Source organism: Schistocerca gregaria, chromosome X (assembly GCF_023897955.1).
Source record: "Schistocerca gregaria isolate iqSchGreg1 chromosome X, iqSchGreg1.2, whole genome shotgun sequence".
NCBI classification, from domain to species: Eukaryota; Metazoa; Arthropoda; class Insecta; order Orthoptera; family Acrididae; genus Schistocerca; species Schistocerca gregaria.
In genome coordinates, this window is record NC_064931.1 from 201,381,496 (window position 1) to 201,400,381 (window position 18,886).

The 18,886-nt window shown below is 40.9% G+C and overlaps 1 protein-coding gene across 1 annotated transcript in view; it reads left to right on the plus strand.

The window, feature by feature from the left end:
* Positions 1-18,886, plus strand: part of LOC126298453 (organic cation transporter protein) — a 685,520-nt gene that overhangs the window by 649,436 nt on the left and 17,198 nt on the right. The window contains exon 6 of the mRNA XM_049989783.1: positions 17,152-17,320. Coding sequence (XP_049845740.1) covers positions 17,152-17,320 — 169 coding nt within the window. The remainder of the gene's footprint in view (positions 1-17,151; positions 17,321-18,886) is intronic.

Genomic DNA, 18,886 nt, shown 5'->3' on the forward strand with positions numbered 1-18,886 from the left:
TGAAGCTTGCTGGTCCACAACTGTTGCAATTGGTCCTTGATGTCCCAGATACTGCTATTAAAATAGAGCTGGTCCAACACATGTTCTATTAATGTTCTATTAAGGACAGATCTGTGGATCTTGCTGGCCATGGGAGCACCTCAACATCATGTAAACAGAGACACATGCTATGTGTGAGTGAGCATTGTCCTGTTGAAAAATGGCACCACAATTCAGTCAAATGAGAGGTAACACATGAGGATGCATGATATCTGTGACATACCATTGTCTCATCAGAGTTCTCTCAATCACTACCAACTGTGACCTCAAGTCATACATGATGGTCTCCAACACCATGATACCACAAGTAACACTACCATGCCTTTCCAAAACACTGTAAGAATAAAATATCCCTTCAGGTCCCCACCCTACACACTGATGATGGTCATCTGGCATAGAGGAGAACTGTGATTCATCAATGAACACATTGTGATGCCATTCATCAGTAGTTCATGCTTTGCAATCACAACAACACTCCAAAACAGTCTTTTCTGATGTGGTGTTTGTGAAGCCCATGTATGCATCAGTAAATCCCTAACCTGGCTGCTGTTTGTCTCTGACCAGTGGTGCAGGATGCCACAGAATGTTGTAGGGAGTTCATTATTTGTTATCGGATGGCAGGTGCAGATGTGAAGGGGCTATGATGTGGCTGGTGCACAATATGACAGTCCTCTCTTGAGGTAGTCAGATGTAGTTGGTGGAGGCTTGACAATAAGTATACATCCCCTAACATTCCTATGCAGTCCAATGATGGGCCAGTGTCACTTTCAGATGTCTCACAGATCTGGATATTGCATAATTCAACCAGCTGGCCAAAGAGAGACCAACAATAATGCTCCTTTCAAACAATTTTTAGGTGCTGATACTCACTCTCACATGTGTATGTGGCATCTTCATTTCTTTCACAGTGAACACTCAACATCTGATGCTGTTCACACCTTTTAAATACATTATCATGGCTTGTAGCAACACCAAACACAAATAATACTAATGCACTCTTGTGGCAGTTCTATCTGTCATAGAGAAATGCAACTCTAATGATTTATCTACCCACCAATAGTGTGTACATGTACAAAGCTGGAGTGACATCCAACCAAGTCTTCTGTATTTTTCCTGATTGTGTTAGGCAGTGCATTAAAAGCATGCCTTTTTGATAATTATATCTACTGCACTCAGCCATATATTTGAAGCATTGATTTCATAAGATGACTTTCCAGAGAGTCTAAAGTATGCTGTTGTCATATCCTTCTTTAAGAATGGTAGTAGGACAGATATTAGTAACTATCAATTTCCTTTTCAAAGATTTAAATAAGGTAACATATTTAAAAATGGGATTTTATATCTGCAAAACATAAGATTATGTGTCAGTCATGATCTGAATTCCAGAAGGGCTTCATCAATGAACATGCCACAAACCATTTCACTGACCACGTTTAAAGATATCTGAATGACAAGATTTTACCTTCCGAGATTTTCTTAGATCTGTCAAAGGCATTTTTTTTAGCAAATCACAACATTATTTTGGAGGACTTAAAAATCATGACTTTTAAGGCATAATAAGTAAGTTGTTCACACCATATTTAACTGATACAAAGCATAGGATCATATTACATAACTCATTTAGCTCTCACAAAAAATCTTATTCTGAATGGGGACAAATTACTTCTGGAGTACCACATGGTTTAATTCTGGGACCACTCCTGTTCTTGGCATGTATAAATTACATTCCATCTTATAGTCATAAAGCAGAAAAACTGCTCTTTGCTGATGATGAAAACATAATAATCAATCCCAACAGTGCTGCAACAACAGAATGAACAAGAAATGAAATATTCAAAAGTATTATTTATAGGTTCCCTGCTAATGGTCCACCACTTAACTTAGAAGAAACAAACAAAACAAGATAGATCATCAGCAATAGCAATACAGTAAGGGAGAAAGGAAATACGTAAAAGTGATTAGTCAAAATTCCAGGATGTTTGTATTAAACTAAACATGAATTTGTAATCACAATTTACAAGTCTTCAAAAATGATTGAGATCAGTAATATTTGCTCTACATATAACTGCTGATTTTGGTGACGGAAGCATCAGAAAATTTCTTTACATTGCAGAAGAGCATTTGACCACCTCCCTTGTGAATTAAAGGTGCTGGCAGATAGTGAAAGTTTTAAAAAATTGAAATCATTTCTACTTGACATTTCTTTCTACTCCATAGATGAAATTATTGCTATATTGTATGTATCTGGTCAGTTTACTTTCACTAAATTTTGTTGTAGATTAAAATTACAACAAAAAAACCAGTTCTGTAAATAGCCAGCACATGCCATGTTTTCACACAGAAAATGTATCTTATCTGTGAACCTACTGATATGTTTATGTCATGAATATTATCCACAGAACATGCAAAAACAGTAACCTAAAACAAATTTTCATGAATCTTGATTTACACACTTCCACCCTTGTCACCTGTGATGAAACTTAAATTATTCTGGGACCTAGTATCCTGTAGTGATATCTCACTTCTTTGTGTTTAACCTTAACTGACCCCATTGACAGTCTTCATATCAGAATTCACACCATTCATGTAACAGAAATAGATGGATATAATACGCACAAAGGTAGGTTGCTGTGGTTCTATCACACTACTGCCCACAATGAGTTTTCATTTCAACTAGACACTTAACCAACAACAGTATTCATTTCTGCAGCAACCTACGGGAAGTTGATCTGCTTTTAAAAGTTGTTATTGAATTGGTCTCATATAGGGAGTAATTAGTTGCAACCTTAGACATGCAGCACACACATGCCTTGTACAACTTGGCAGTGTGTCACCTCAAATGCTTGGTGGTCACTCAGGATGGTGTTTCAATTGTTTTTGAGCTAAGCTCATGTAACACTTCAGGATTTTCTGTATTATTCTAGGTATGGGTCATAACCGAGCTAATAACATTCAACAAACTCAACTACCTATGCATTGAGTTTTAGCTGGATCCCAAAAGCACGAAGAATTTAAATGTGCATATTTACTTTAATGCCAACAGCACCCTTAATTTTTCTATGACATTTCCCATTCCATATACCTTTCACAATGTGATGTATGAAGAGCTCAGTTCTGTAGTTGAACTGTAAATAGCTTCACTGCATTCTAACCAGTGCTTGGAAATCCTCATTATTGTTCTTTGAAAATATGATGGGGTCCATGTGACAGCTTCAAGACAACAGTTGATGTATCCATGATTGATTCATATCCCATGCCAGCACTGATAAGTTGTTTTCCTGTACAGCATGTGGTCACTCTTGCACAAATATTACTCTAGAGAAAGCACAGTTTCAACTACTCATTGATAATGCATCACAAAAATTCATAGTGACCAATACTCTATATGGCTTGTACCAGTTTCATTAAGTCCTAAGCACAACTAGTGCACAGGTCACATCTTGTTGGTCTCTATAGTGATGTAACCCATAGCACCCTTCCCTTGATGACACTACAGTTACAGACATAGACATAGATCATGATACGCTTTCTCATTGCTAAAGTAGACAGGTCAGCATTCCAACTCACAGAAATGCCAGATCTTCCTACATGATATTGAATATCTGAAGCACATGGCTTACAAATTTTTGTCCACAAATCATTTAGCAATTTCCAGCATCTCCCAAGTTACTGAACTACAGTCTGAATGCTCTAGGAATACAGAACAAAGGAGACCACTTACTGAAAAGTAGTAGCATCATTGAAAGGCACACACAAAACAGACAGAAAACTTTCTAGCTTTCATAGTACATCCTTTGATAGACAATGGTGGGATGAAAGTTGTGTCACATGGGACAGGTAGTGGGAGACAGAGGTGGGAGGCATTGGTGGAAGGGGGAAGCGAGTGAGGTAGCTAGCAGCTTGGAGAGAGGCAACCAGTATGGAGCACAGATGTCGGAACCAGTGGATGGTAGTGTATGATGAAGATGAGGTGAAGAGGTGAATTCAGAGATTGTGATAGGACAGACGAAGAGGAAGCTCTTGGGTAGGGGGTGTGCAGACAGTTTTTTAATTGATATTGAATCCAGGATGGCTCTGGGAGTGAATGATGATCTGCAAGGATAGCTTTCATCTGTGTAGTTGAGCAAAGCTGGTGGTGTAGGGAAGGATCAAGATGGACTGGGTTATGAGGCAGAATGTTGTGCTCTGCTGGATGATGTGCCACCAGGTGGTCTGTTTTGTTCTTATCCACAGTATGGTGGTGGCCATTCATTCTGGTGGACAACTGGTTGGTTGTCATATTGATATAAAAAGTTGTGCTGTGATTCCAGCTAAGTTGGTATATGAGATCACTGTTTTCACAGATGGCTCAGCCTCTGATTGGATAGGATAAGCCTGTGACAGGAATGGAGAGGGAGGTGCTGGGTGGGTGGTTCAAATGGCTCTGAGCACTATGGGACTCAACTGCTGTGGTCATTAGTCCCCTAGAACTTAGAACTACTTAAACCTAACTAACCTAAGGACATCACACACATCCATGCCTGAGGCAGGATTTGAACCTGCGACCGTAGCAGTCACTCGGTTTCGGACTGTGCGCCTAGAACCGTGAGACCACCGCGGCCGGCTGGGTGGGTGGATTGAGTAGGATTTGCACCTGGGTCTTCCACTGAGTTATGGTTTGTGTGGCAAGAGGTCAGGAGTGAGAGTGGCATGGGGATGGTCTAGGACACTGTGCACGTTGAGTGGGCTACAGATCACCACTTAAGGATTAGTCAGAAGGATGTTTGGTATGATTTCCCTATTTTCAGGGCAGGGTGATAACTAAAGGCCTGGTGAAGCATATGATTTGGCTGTTCCAGTCCAGGAAGATACTGGGTGATGAGGGAGTTGCTCCTTTGTAGCTAATTCATGGAGTGGAGGGGTTGCAGGAGGATTTGGGGTGTGAGGATATGCCACTTGTTATCTGCTTGGGGACTAGTTTTGGGAGATGGAGGGGGAGAGGGGTAGTGCTTCTCTGTCAAGGCCTTCTTGTGACATCCATCATACTGGGCAAAGGAGCTCTCATCATTGCACATACTGCATCCATGGGTGGCCACAGTGTATGGGTGGAATTTTTTGGTGTGGAAGGGATGTCTTCTGGCAAAGTGCAGGTACTGTTGGAGGTTAGTGGGTTTCATACAGAAAGAGATGCCGTAGGAGCCATCAGAGAGATGTAGGTCAACTTCGAAGAAGGTGGGATGTTGGGTAGGGGAGGACCAGGTGAAGCAGATAGGAGAGAAGGTATTGAGGTTGTGAAGGAATGAAGATAGGTGTTTTTGGCCCTGAGTCCAGATAATGAATATATCATCAGTGAACCTGAACCAAACAAGAGATTTGGGGTTTTGGAAGGCTAGGCAGGTTTCCTTTAGATGGCCCAAAAAAAAGGTTGGCGTAGGAGTCTACCATGCAGGTACACATGGCACATTCTTCACCAACTTTCCACCATCCTCACCCCTTTACCTCTAGGATCGATTTTGATCGCTGTTGCTGCCAACCTCCTATACATCAACAACCCTCATGCACATGGACTTGTCACTATCAAACATTACCTCTCCCAACATTCTTCAGGCTCCAAACCCACCACCCCATTCCTTATACACTTTACCTACTATATCCTGAACCAAGAGGTATAAAAACAAATCTGAGACTCAGCCATGGGCACCCACATGGCACCCTCCTATGCCAACCTGTTTATGGTCTATCTAGAGTAAACCTTCCTAGCCTCCCAAAACTCCCAACCTCTAGTCCGATGTAGGTTCACTGATGTTATCTTCATGATTTGGACTCAGGGCCAAGACACCCTGTCCACATTCCTTCACAATCTCAATGCCTTCTCTCCCATCTACCTCACTGGTCCTCCTCTGCCCAAGACACCACATCTCTGGATGTTGACCTTCACCTCTCTGATGGCTCCATCTGTCTAATAAAACACAAAAACACCAAGAATACCTGCATTTTAACACAAAAAATCCCTCCAATATAGCGTACCCACCAGTGGACTATGTATCTGCAGTGATGAGAACTCACTTGCCCAGTATGCTGTATGCCTTCACAGATACACACTATCCCCAAACCTAGTCAACAAACAGATTTACCATGACATATCCTCACACATCACCAATCCTCCCACCACCTCCAAGAATCAGCTACAAAGGAGCACCCCCCCCCCCTCCACTTGCTGTCCAGTATCATCCCTGAATGGAAAAACTGAACCATGTCCTTCCCTCCACTCCTTCCCACCCAGGGTTCCATTACCCACCCAACCTGCTAAACATCCTAGTCCATCCTTATGCCATGCCCACTCCCAACCCTCTGCTATAAGGATCATATCCTATGAAAGAAACAGATGCAAGACATGTCCAATCTACCCACCCAGCACTTCCTACTTGTCCAGTCCTGTCATAGTGTTATCCTATCCCACAACTTAAAAGCCTTGTCGTCCAAGAAAGTAGCCCTGTCATAAAATACCAATTCTGCTGCAATCACTGCACAGCTTTTTATGTCAGCATGACAACCAATCAGCTTTCCACCAGAATGAACAGCCACTGCCAGACTGTGGCCAAGAACAAAATAGACACCCAGTGGCACAACAAGCAGCTGAGCACAACTTGCTTGATTTCAATGGTTGCTTCATGATCCATGCCATTTTGATCTTTCCCTCTGCCAACTACTTTTCTGAACTACACAGTTGGAAGTTATCCTTGCAGCACATCCTTCACTCCTGGAATTATCCTGGCCACAATCTACATTAATTGACTGTCTCCATACCATCCATCCATCTGTTCTATCACCCCCTCCAAATTCACCTCTCTGTGTCACCTTCATCGTGAGCTGCTTCCCACCGGCTTTGACACCCATGCATCACACACCCAGCCTGAGCACCTGCCACCACTCCCTCCCACATTCCTAGTCAGCAAACAAACTGCTTCTCTCCAATCTGACAGATACCATTACCCCTCAATCCTTCTTTCTGCCTCCCAACTCTCTCTCTCTCTCTCTCTCTCTCTCTCTCTCTCTCTCTCTCTCTCTCTCTCTCCCCTACCCCACACCAGTTCGACTGCTGAAGTGCATTCCTCAAATGTTGTTCCTATCCACCATTGTGTAAGGACCTGGTTTGTGTGTGTACACACAGGTTTTTGTAAGTGTGTGCAGTTTGTATGTGTATTTGTACTCTAGCTCGAGAAAGGATATACTCTGAAAGCTACCAAGCTTTCTCTCTTTTTTGTGTGTGCCTGTAATTGACACTTCTCCTTTTCAGTGAGTGGTCTCCTTCACCCCTAAAGTATTTATATTAAAGAATTTACATCACTAAATAACAATCTGTATCTCAAAAGGTGAACTCTTATGCTCGATTTATCCCAGATGCTACTACAACTGCAGAATCACTCAGCTCACTACATAACTTGATAATAATATCTTTCAATCTACTTGCACTCCTCAATTTAAACAAGTCTTAAGTCATTTGATGAACTGTCAGTTGCAAGCACCATGTCTGAAGCACTTCATCCCAGGTTGCTAACATATACAGAGAATAGACAAATCAGTATATATATAGATGACACACACTGGATAGGTCACAACCCCTAATCACATAAAACGAGCAAGGTGGCGCAGTGCTTAGCACACTGGACTCGCATTCAGGAGGACGACGGTTCAATCCAGTTTCTGGCCATCCTGATTTAGGTTTTCCATGATTTCCCTAAATCGTTTCATGCAAATGCCGGGATGGTTCCTTTGAATGGGCACGGCCGATTTCCTTCCAATCCTTCCCTAACCCGAGCTTGCGCTCCGTCTCTAATGACCTCATTGGCGACGGGACATTAAACACTAACCACCACCACCCTAATCACATAACTCTTAAAGCTCGCTCTTCACTTCAAAACAACTCTTCCTGAAACAGAGAAAGAAGTGTTATCATACATAGCATCTATAACTTCTATGACTGTCCTTACAGGCTACGATTTGATTAGGTTAGACTGCAATCCCATCCTGATCACCATATCCCTGTGAGCACAGTATGATGACAGCATTTAGCGTTTGCTGTTAACCAATGAAAATCACAGCACTAATTTTAAATCTACATTGTGCCATGCCTCTACTAACACCTTTACTTGACTTCTTGTGGAAACTGTTGACAATATTGATTCTTTGATGGTAATCTGTTACCCACTGCAGCATCATGTGCTGTGACCCTCATAGACCATCAATTACACTACTGGCCATTAAAATTAATACACCAAGAAGAAATGCAGATAATAAACAGGTATTCGTTGGACAAATATATTATACTAGAACTGACATGTGATTACATTTTCACACAATTTGGGTCCATAGACCCTGAGAAATCAGTACACAGAACAACCACCTCTGGCCGTAATAATGGCCTTGATACACCTGGACATTGAGTCAAACAGAGCTTGGATAGTGTGAACAGGTACAGCTGCCCATACAGTTTCAACACGATACCACAGTTCATCAAGAGTAGTGACTGGCATACTGTGACGAGCCAGTTCCTAGGCCACCATTGACCAGACATTTTCAATTGGTGATAGATCTGGGGAATGTGCAAGCCAGGGCAGCATTCGAACATTTGCTGTATTCAGAAAGGCCCGTACAGGACGTGCAACATGCGGTCATGCATTATTCTACTGAAATGTAGGGTTTCGCAGAGATCGAATGAAGGGTAGACCCACAGGTCATAACACATCTGAAATGGAACGTCCACTGTTCAAAGTGTCATCAATGCGAACAAGATGTGACCGAGACGTGTAACCAATGGCACACCATACCATCATGCTGGGTGACATGCTAGTATGGTGATGATGAATACATGCTTCCAATGTGCGTTCACCATGATGTTGCCAAACATGGATGCGACCATCATGATGCTGTAAACAGAACCTGGATTCATCTGAAGAAATGACATTTTGCCGTTCATGCACCCAGCTTCATCATTGAGTACACCATCCCAGGTGCTCCTGTCTGTGATGCACCGTCAAGGGTACAAGGGTAACCACAGCCATGGTCTCTGAGCTGACAGTCTATGCTGCTGCAAACATCATCGAACTGTTCATGCAGATGGTTGTTGTCTTGCAAACATCCCCATCTGTTGACTCAGGGATCTAGACGTGGCTGCACGATCTGTTACAGCCATGCGGATAAGATGCCTGTCATCTCAACTGCTAGTGATACGAGGCCATTGGGATCCAGCACGGCATTCCTTATTACCCTCCAGAACCCACCGATTTCATATTCTGCTAACGATCAGTGGATCTCAACCAGCAATGTCGCGATATGATAAATAGCACTCATGATAGGCTACAATCCGACATTTATCAAAGACTGAAATGTGATGGTACGCATTTTGCCTCTTTACACGAGGCACCACAACAACATTTCACCAGGCAACACTGGTCAACTGCTGTTTGTGTACGAGAAATTAGTTGGAAACTTTGCTCATGTCAGCACGTTGTAGGTGTCACCACCAGTGCCAACCTTGTGTGTATGCTCTGAAAAGCTAGTCATTTGCATATCACATCTTCTTCCTGTTGGTTAAATTTCGCGTCAGTAGCACATCATCTTTGTGGTGTAGCAATTTTGATGGCCAGTAGTGTAAATGTCCAATGCACTGCACTCTTTTGGATATGTGCCACATGGCATCAAAGTCACAACCCTCATTTGAAGTGGCCATTCCCTGCCCAAGCAATCTGCAAAATAATTCACCTACTGACAAGCAGTGACAAAGGATACAAACAACATTATCACACAGTGCTGTCTCTGCACGTCTTCTGGCTGGAGCCACACATTAGTGTTTAACATCATGGTCGCTTCTACAATGTGATTGACACGGGAAACTGGTCATACATCATTCTCTGATATGGTCTAAACTTCTCAGGGTGAAAAAAGACTGGAAATAAAGGGACACCTATTTTGGCTTAGGTGCCAACACTGAATTGTTTTCAAGATAATGATAACTCCAATTTTTGATGCCACTTGGTCAGTATCCATGTGTGGTATTGAACTAAGAAAGCTGATGGTGTAGTGGGTAAGAACCTAGCTACTGATTTTTGTGTCCTGTGTTCAAATCCAATCTCATGCTTTTCTTTTCTTTTGTTATTGTGAGAGTATGTGACATCAATCCTGACAAAAGAAATAAAAATTTCAAATCTTGCCACAGATAGATTTTACCATAACATATTCTTATATAATTAACAGTAACAGAATATGAAAAACATATAAATTCTAGTACTTCAATTTTTACTTTGAATTTTACTATTATACTTCAGAAATAGTGGTGGATTTCCCAGTTTGAGCTCTATCATTAAAAAAAAATTCAAAATACAGAAATTCAGCACCACGAGGACATATGCTACAGTCCCATTTTTTAGTGTAAATGTCATTAGAGAATGCACCCTTGTTAATGTTAAGACATACACCAGTTTATGAAATGACATCAGAATGTGTAGAAAACAGTAACAAAATATGCAAAGGTCTCACAAGATACCTATCATTAGTTTTTTTTACAAAGTTTAGTTACTTGTAAAAATGGAGCTGTCTCTGTATATTATAAACTCATGATGTGGACAAAACCACTCCCCTTATACAATGGGCTGTTTGTTGATGAAATTGGAATACCAAGATGTTCATTAAGAGTAATTCCACCAAAGAGTATGCCATTATGTTATCTGTGCAATTTCCACTTTTACCAGTAGGTGAAGATTCCCTGATTGCAGAAATGCCACTTTCTTGTCACACAGCAGAGAGAAATGACAAGAAGAACTGATGCAATTAAAACAAATATATTGATCCATAATGAACTACAGGCTCCAGCTTTTAAGAATGTGCTTCAATGTGTGTGGTTTGCCACAAAATAATCACCAGTTCACAAGATAGTCAAAACTGTTAATAAGGTTGCTTTTTCTAATGACATTTGCACTTTGACATGTGACTGTTGCATATGTGCCTTCATACATTGCCCATGGTGTTCCAATTTTTTGTACTTTGAGTGTTTAATGATAAATATTACCCTGGGGAATGCATTGGTTTTTCTGATGTATAATAGCAAAAACAGGGCAAAAACTGAAATACTAGAACATACTTTTTTTTAATTTTCAATTATTGTTAATTATATATGATTTGTAGTGATTAACACTATTTTTATCAAGGTTTTAAATGCTTATTTCTTTTGGCAATATTGTTGTGATACTTCTGTTACAACAAAACAAAAAAAGAAATATTAGTTTGTATTTGAACAGGGGTGCAAACTCTGAAACTATGCTCTTAGGCTTTATGCTACATGCTTGCTTAGCTCAATGTCATGTGCTCATATTGATAAAGTGATGTCAAAACTTTGACTGTCATTTCCTCAAAAGCTTCCTGTTCTAATCCCACAAGAGAACACCACAGGATAACTGACACAATAAAATTTATTAGTTCTCGAGAACAACTTACTATGGGTACACTGGCAGCACAGTGGTTCAGAATAACTGGCCAGACCAGTCTCTATACCACTGCAGGGTGAGGCTGCTCCTGTGACATCAAACTAGTGAGGGGTATGCACTCCAGTTGAAATGCCACCAAAGCTACTGCCTTATGCTGCGGAGGCATACACTCTTCAGGTTTAGGTGGTGCCACAGGTGGAAGAGAAGGCTGGAATCCTCGCAGGTAGCCAGTCCCAGTGACTGGAGTACCAGCAAACATGGTGTTGTGGCCAGGATGGAAGGGAATGGGAGCTCGCCCATACAAAGAACTGATTTTGATGGCGCTGGACCTCCCAGTCACCTGTTCACAGGGTGTATATGCTGTGGCCATTCCAGCATATGATGACTACTGGTATCCAGTGGGAATGCTGATGAAAACAATGTGCTTAGAATGCAATCCCTGGTGTAAATCCAGGTACTTTGGAACACTGTGATGGTCACTATCCAGAATGGAGAAGATGAAGCAGTGTCCATGGCTGGCACCCATGGAGAAGCTCCACTGGGCTATGGGAACCAATAGGAGTCATCTGGTAGGCTCCCAGAAAAAAAAATTAATGCCTTTTTGATGGGCAAATGTTGCAGATATTTTTTCATCTGGGTGTTAAAGGTGCAATCCATGTGCTCAGCCTCCCCTTTGGATTTTTGGTGAACTTGAGGGGAGCAAACATGGTGAATACTCAACCTTCATGAAATGCCTGAGGCTGGATCTGGCATCCATTGGAAGACCTTCCAAAGAAGAAAAAATTGGGGAGAGCTTGAATAGTGGCCTCAGTAGCGGCTGAGGGGCATAAGACCATATATGAAAATGCAAAAATGCATCAATAACAATCAGCCAGATCATGATGAGAAACAGATCTGCAAAATCAAGATGGAAGTGCTCTCAGGGCTGGGTTACTGGAGACCACTGAGAGATCAATGACCTGGAAACCACCTGTCAACTAGCGTACTGGCACTGGCGACAAGCAGCAACCAAGTGATCCAGCTCTTGGTTGATGCTGAGCCAGTGAACATTTCTGTGAGCCAAGACTTTGGTATGGGAAGCACACCAGTGTCCCTCATGAAACAGCTGTAAAATGTCCCACCACAAACTATTGGGAATTACCACCAAGTGAGGTGCATTGTCCATGGAGATGACAAAGACATCATCCAAGACAGAGAGGCAGTGGTACAAGACAAAGAAGTTGCAAAGTGGATCAGAAAAGTGGCCCGGAGAATGAGAAAACCATTCCTGCTGGATGAGGTGGTCTACCTGCCTCAGGATGGTGTTGGCTGCTATTTCCTTGGTGACTTGGGCACTCATGATCAGAAAACTGCCTACCACTCAGAAGGAGGAGACATGCAGATGAAAGCACATGAGCTCCTCTTGATCAAACTGGGGGGCCAACGGGCAGCTAGGATAAGGCACCTGCATTGGCATGGTTCCCCGTGGGGCAAAAACGAATGCCTCAGTTGTATTTGGAGAGGAAAAGAGCGCACCAATACAACACGTGTGCTGCCTTATCAGTCACCAGGACGGATGGACTAAATAACCAAATTAAGGGCTTGTGATCCATAATAAGATGTAAATTTGGTGCCACATAAGAAAATGTGAAATTTAGTGACCACATATTAAATGGCCAAACCTGCGTTGATCTGAAAATAGTGGACTGAGAGTTTTGGATGCAAATTCCAGTGGCTGCTCCAAGCCATCTGCAATCCAATATGTGAGGAGCAGCTCATCACCATGCTGCAAGGCATCCACACAAAATTAATAGTTTGATGGGATCAAAGACAGCTAGACATGGTACCAACCAGAGGTGTTCCTTCAGTGTGCTCAAGGTCTAGTCACACACTGGGGACCAGATAAGGGGACACCTGTGCACAGGAGATGCAATGGGTGCACAGTGGTTGATAGCTTGGGAATGAGCTGGTGGTAATAGGCAATTTTACCTAGGAAAAAAGCCTGTGGTTCACCAAATGACAAGGGATGTGGCAGGTCTTTAACAGCCCAAATACTCTCCATAGGTTGAATGCCCTGTCTTGGGATAACAGGGTCCAAATACTTAATGGATGGACGGAAAAGTTAGAGAAAAGGGCCTGGAGGTTGTGTAGATGGTTGCTCATAGTACATCCTGTAATAACGATGTCATCCAGGTAGTTGAAGTAGTGTGGAACATTGGACATGACCTGTTCCAAACAGCATTGAGAAATTGTGGGGGCACTAACCACCCTGAACACAAATCACTGGTATTGATAAAGGCTGAATGGCATGGTAATGACCATGATGCACTTAGACTCATCATCCAGGGGTAAATGGAAAGATCACATGTGGAGAAGAACTGACACCCTTCTAAGCATGTGAAAAGTTTGTCAGGATGTGGCAATAAGTATATGTTGATCACAGACTGCAAGTTCATAGATGCCTTAAGATCACCACAAAGGTGCAGCTTAGCAGAGGGTTTCTTAACAGTGAAGGGGTGTGGCCGATTCACTAGAAAATGACAACCACAATCTCAAGACAAGCTAGCCAGTCCAGCTCCACCTTGACTTGTGAGCCAGGGGACTCTATCTAGCATGAAAAAATCTAGAACAAGCTGACTGCTTCAAAGTTATGAGGACTTTGAAGTCTGTAGGCACCCAAGACGTCCCGCAAAGACATCCATAAATTCTGAGCACAGAGATTCTGAAGACTGATAGAAGACCTCAACAGATACCAACTTTACTGGGTCTGTAACTGAAAAGCCAAAGGCCTGAAAGGCATCAAACGTGAAAAGATTTGCTGTGCTAGCGTCATGAACAACAATAAAGGTAATAAGTTGAGTCACTGATTTATAGGTGACCTCCTCGGTGAACTGACCAAGCAAGGGGATTTGTTGTTCACCTTATCCCCTGAGGTGCCTGTTTCCCTGTGACAGCTGACAAGAGATGAGGTCTGAAGATGTTTGGGCATTAAGCAGAGAAACTACCATGCTGGTGTCTACCTGCAGATGCACCTGCCTTGAGAGAACCTAAACTTTAATAAAACGCTTGTTGGGAACCAGCTCTGACAACAACACTACCCAAACGTCCATATTATATGCTCTGATGCTGTGTTCTGTACAGCTGAGCAGTTGAGTGGCAGACTGCCACAACGTGACCTTTTTTCTGACACTTAAGACAGACTGCCCAGATCAGTATGTTTGGAGCAGCCCAACACACATGACGGTAACAGTTGGTGTCAGGTGGAACACCATATACATGCTGTGCAGGAACTGCTGGATTGGCCAGTTTGCAGTGCCATGATACTGTGCTCCCCGAATAGAGCTCAGCCTCCCTGTACCACTGCAACATTGCACCAGGCTTCCAGTTGCCGACCAGTGGCTTGTGAAACTTCATATAACTGGGCAAGTAACAAAACCTCTGTGAGGAAGGGGCTTTTATAAATGAAGGGCCCGTTACCAGACTTTCTTATCTGGGTTGGAGTGGATTATAACATCACGAACCATGATGTCTGCATATGACTCTTTTGAATTATCTGTGGCAAAATGACATTTGTAACTAAGGCCACCATGGAGGGTCATGGTCGAGACACAGTAAGACTGATGGTGCTGCTTCTTCCAATGGTAAAATTCAACCCTAGTGGCCATGATGTGTATGCAGTAGCAATAATATGAAGACATCAATGAATATTAGATGTCAAATGACAATGAGTAAGGCTCCTGCAATGGGGCCAACTGCTGGAATGCCTGATACAATCTGGGAGAAATCCATGGCAAAAACAGAGCATGTCATACCTCTGCATCAGGAACACCAAAGGTATGAAAATGCTACTGTAGGTGGTGTTTGCATGCCTACCAATCTTCTGCCACTTTATTGAATAGCAAAAACTGAGGAGAAATGGAGAAAGAGCTGGATTTTTGGAGAGCAACACCAGCAAAGCCTGTTACATGACAATGATGAGATCCATCTGTTCCTGCACCAACATCTGAATCAGAGACCCTATGCCATGCCAAAATGTGGAAAGCAACTGTGCAATGAAAAACATGTTAAGATACAACTGCACTTGTCATGAATGTGTTCTAATCCTGCAAGAGAACACCACACAATAACTGATACAAAGAACTTTATTAAATGTTGAGAACAATTTACTATAATGGGCACGTTTCCCACATAGTGGCTAGCAGTAACAGTCTGATAACACATATGCAGAGGTAAACATGTAACTGAGTTAAAGCTGGCTATGCCAATATCTAAAATCTATCTGCCAGCTGGTACAGTGCATGGACAAGAGGCTGCACACACATCCACAAGTGGTGGTGTCCACCAATTGAACTTCTAGCTGCATCTGCCAAGTTATGTGGCATGGCTTATTACTGCGCACTCTGATCTCAGGGATAGATCTATGTGGGTCACTACAGTTTTCATTCTTATTTCACCCTGCAGTGTTTGGACTGCATCAGAGAGGGACATGTAGTGGGTTCCCCTCATGAGACTACATTCATATGTAGGTTATTATCCGGTTTCTACATTGTGTGTGGCTTATTGTTTTGGGTGTTATATCACACCACTCCTATGAAATTGTCTGAAATGTCCACTTTACTGCATGGCACACTGCAGAGTAAAAGATTCATTCTGCAACCAATCCTTGGGCTCTGACTAAGCTATTCTATCTCATACCTTTAGTTTAAGTTTGGTAATAGAGCAGGAGAGAAAGAAGACCCTTGAGTTTGAAAGTCTAACAGAAAGATACTAATAACTTGAAGAATTGATTCAGTCTGTGAGATATGCTTAGATGCCCTAAATGATAGAGTATGGCCCATGAAAGACAAATATCTCATTTCCAGTCCCAGACTACAACACAGTATTAATTTGTCATGAATTAATTCCACTGTACATTTTCTAGTTATTCACCAATACTGTATTTCACTGTTGGCAGAGTTAGTTAATTCTTTGTGTGACATTTTCTTTCACTGTTTATCCAAAATAAATGTCTTCCTGTTAAACTATATTTGTTATCTAATGGAATCTAAAAAGGGCCCTTAATGATTTTCAAGACCCAAAGAGAAATTAGAAACAAGAAAACAACAATGTGGTTCATGAAAGTGGTAATAAGTCCTCATTTCAGATTCATAAAAACCTCTAAAAGAAATGTTGGCAACTTATATTGTAAGTCATAATCACTGAATTTTCATGGGTTTTCATGCAAGATTATCAATTATTAAAAGTCAATTAAAAGTAGCAACAAACTTTTGATAAAATTATAGTGTCATATTACTGTTCACAAACTCAAGAATGATATCAACACAAACTAAAGCTACTAAAACTGCAATAATGGCAATAAACCAACTGCTGGGAAATTAACATTGGTTTTTTTCTAAATAGTGTTTATGTTGTAGTGAGTTTAAAATGCCTGGAAGACTTGCCTATAATGTTACACAAACATTTTGATGTGTGTAAATATCAATTCAGATCAAAACATAAAGCAGAATTTCTATAAATTATTTTGTACTTTAGCATGTATACATCTTTAATGGCTTCTTTTACTCTCTATTCTCTACCACATCTAAAATCTTGCATGTTTATATGTTTATTGGGAATGTTCTTATGCATTTTTAATTTAGCTATATTGCTGAAACTATTTTTTCCTCTTTATCAGCAATGGAAATAGTTGGCCCATCAAAAAGAACCATCTGTGGGGTAACATTCCAAGCCATGTTTGCTGTTGGTGTTATGATGGTTGCATTTTGGGGATATTTTATAAAAGACAGCACACTGCTTCAAGTTGTATATGGACTACACAGTACAATTCTCATTGCACACTGGTGGTAAGTACAGTCTAATTTCTGCAAGACCAAAAAAAAAAAAATACAGTACAGAATTTTTTTCTGTTATTACTATCAATAAATTATAGGTGTAAATGAGTAAAATAACTTAAGTTATTTGAAAATAGCATTTAGATCAATACTGGCACCAGTTCCACAAAATTTCTTTGTTTGTAAACAAAGCTATAAATTTAAGTACCAGGATTATGCTGCTTCAACTACTTTTGCAGCTTTTCTCACTTTCATATGGGGCTTGTCTCCAAATATTCGAGTATTATGTGCAGAAAACAAGTAATTTGAACAGTTACATGGTGTTTATAAATAATGTTACTAAACAGAAAACAAATACAAATACTTGGTTCTACTGAGTAGATTGTCTTAATTTCTGCTCCAAACTTATTTTCTTATTTTATTATTACAAATTAATTTTGAAATTATAATGTTAATTTTATCTGTTCGGTAATAATCTGCATTTTCTCTGCTACACTTCATTGTATTCATTTTCTGTTTACCACCATATACAGTTATTCCCACCTTTCTGTTTTGTCTATAAAAATATGTGCCACTGCAATAAACACAATCAGCTACTTCATGTGTTCTTCTCTGACTTAGGGTTTTGGAGTATCTGTCAACCACCTTAGACACTGATTGTGCAAGTGCTGCATCCAAAAAGAATAGCTTGTATAAATACAAACTTAAGTGATGTGTAGAGCAGTGCACTTGTATACTTGTAATAAGTAGTTAGGATAACATTAATTACCCCAAGTTCAATTGATGAAGAACCAACAAACAAAGAGGAATTGTGAAAGCAAGTGTCAGTATGCCTTGTAGACATTAAAGCGTACAACATCAGCATGTATTAAATGCCAAAGTGAACTGCAAACGTAACCAGAGTGGCAGTACCATTGTGTTTATGGCCAAGAAACAGGGCAAGGAAGTAGTACTAGTGCACAGTCCAGTATTCTTGCAAGTGGAGTGGTTTAATATGGTACAAGTTTATAGCCTGAATGGCTCAACAATTAAACATTGACCTGCACTTCTTCATGACAATACTGCTCACATCCTCTAAGAACATTTAATTAACAGCATAATATATATGAATCATCACTTTGTCTGAATAAACAACAAACGTGTGACATTATCCTATTTATCTGGGCTAATATGCCTCTGGCAACCTGCATCTCTGTTGAATCTGGCTGATAAGTAATTGACAAAAGTAGACTATTTCATGTGGCATTTTCCACACCAGGTTTACAGTCCAAAGCACTTTAATGGCACTTTGATATCCAATAACCTAATGTTTATTGCCAAATCAAGTCTCATTCACTCTAATTTAAGCACAGACAATGTTTCACCCACATACTACACTCAGTTGATGACCTATAAAGACAAATACTGTTTGACTGCACTAATCTAACATAAATGCACTGATTCACAATAAGTAATTTGTGGCAAGGGAATCATTAACACATTAATCAATTACACTGTCCTTTCAGGTGGCTATTCATATCAAAATGAAAATGATATGCACAGTAAACATAATTTGGAAATAGCACAGTTCCCAATTTG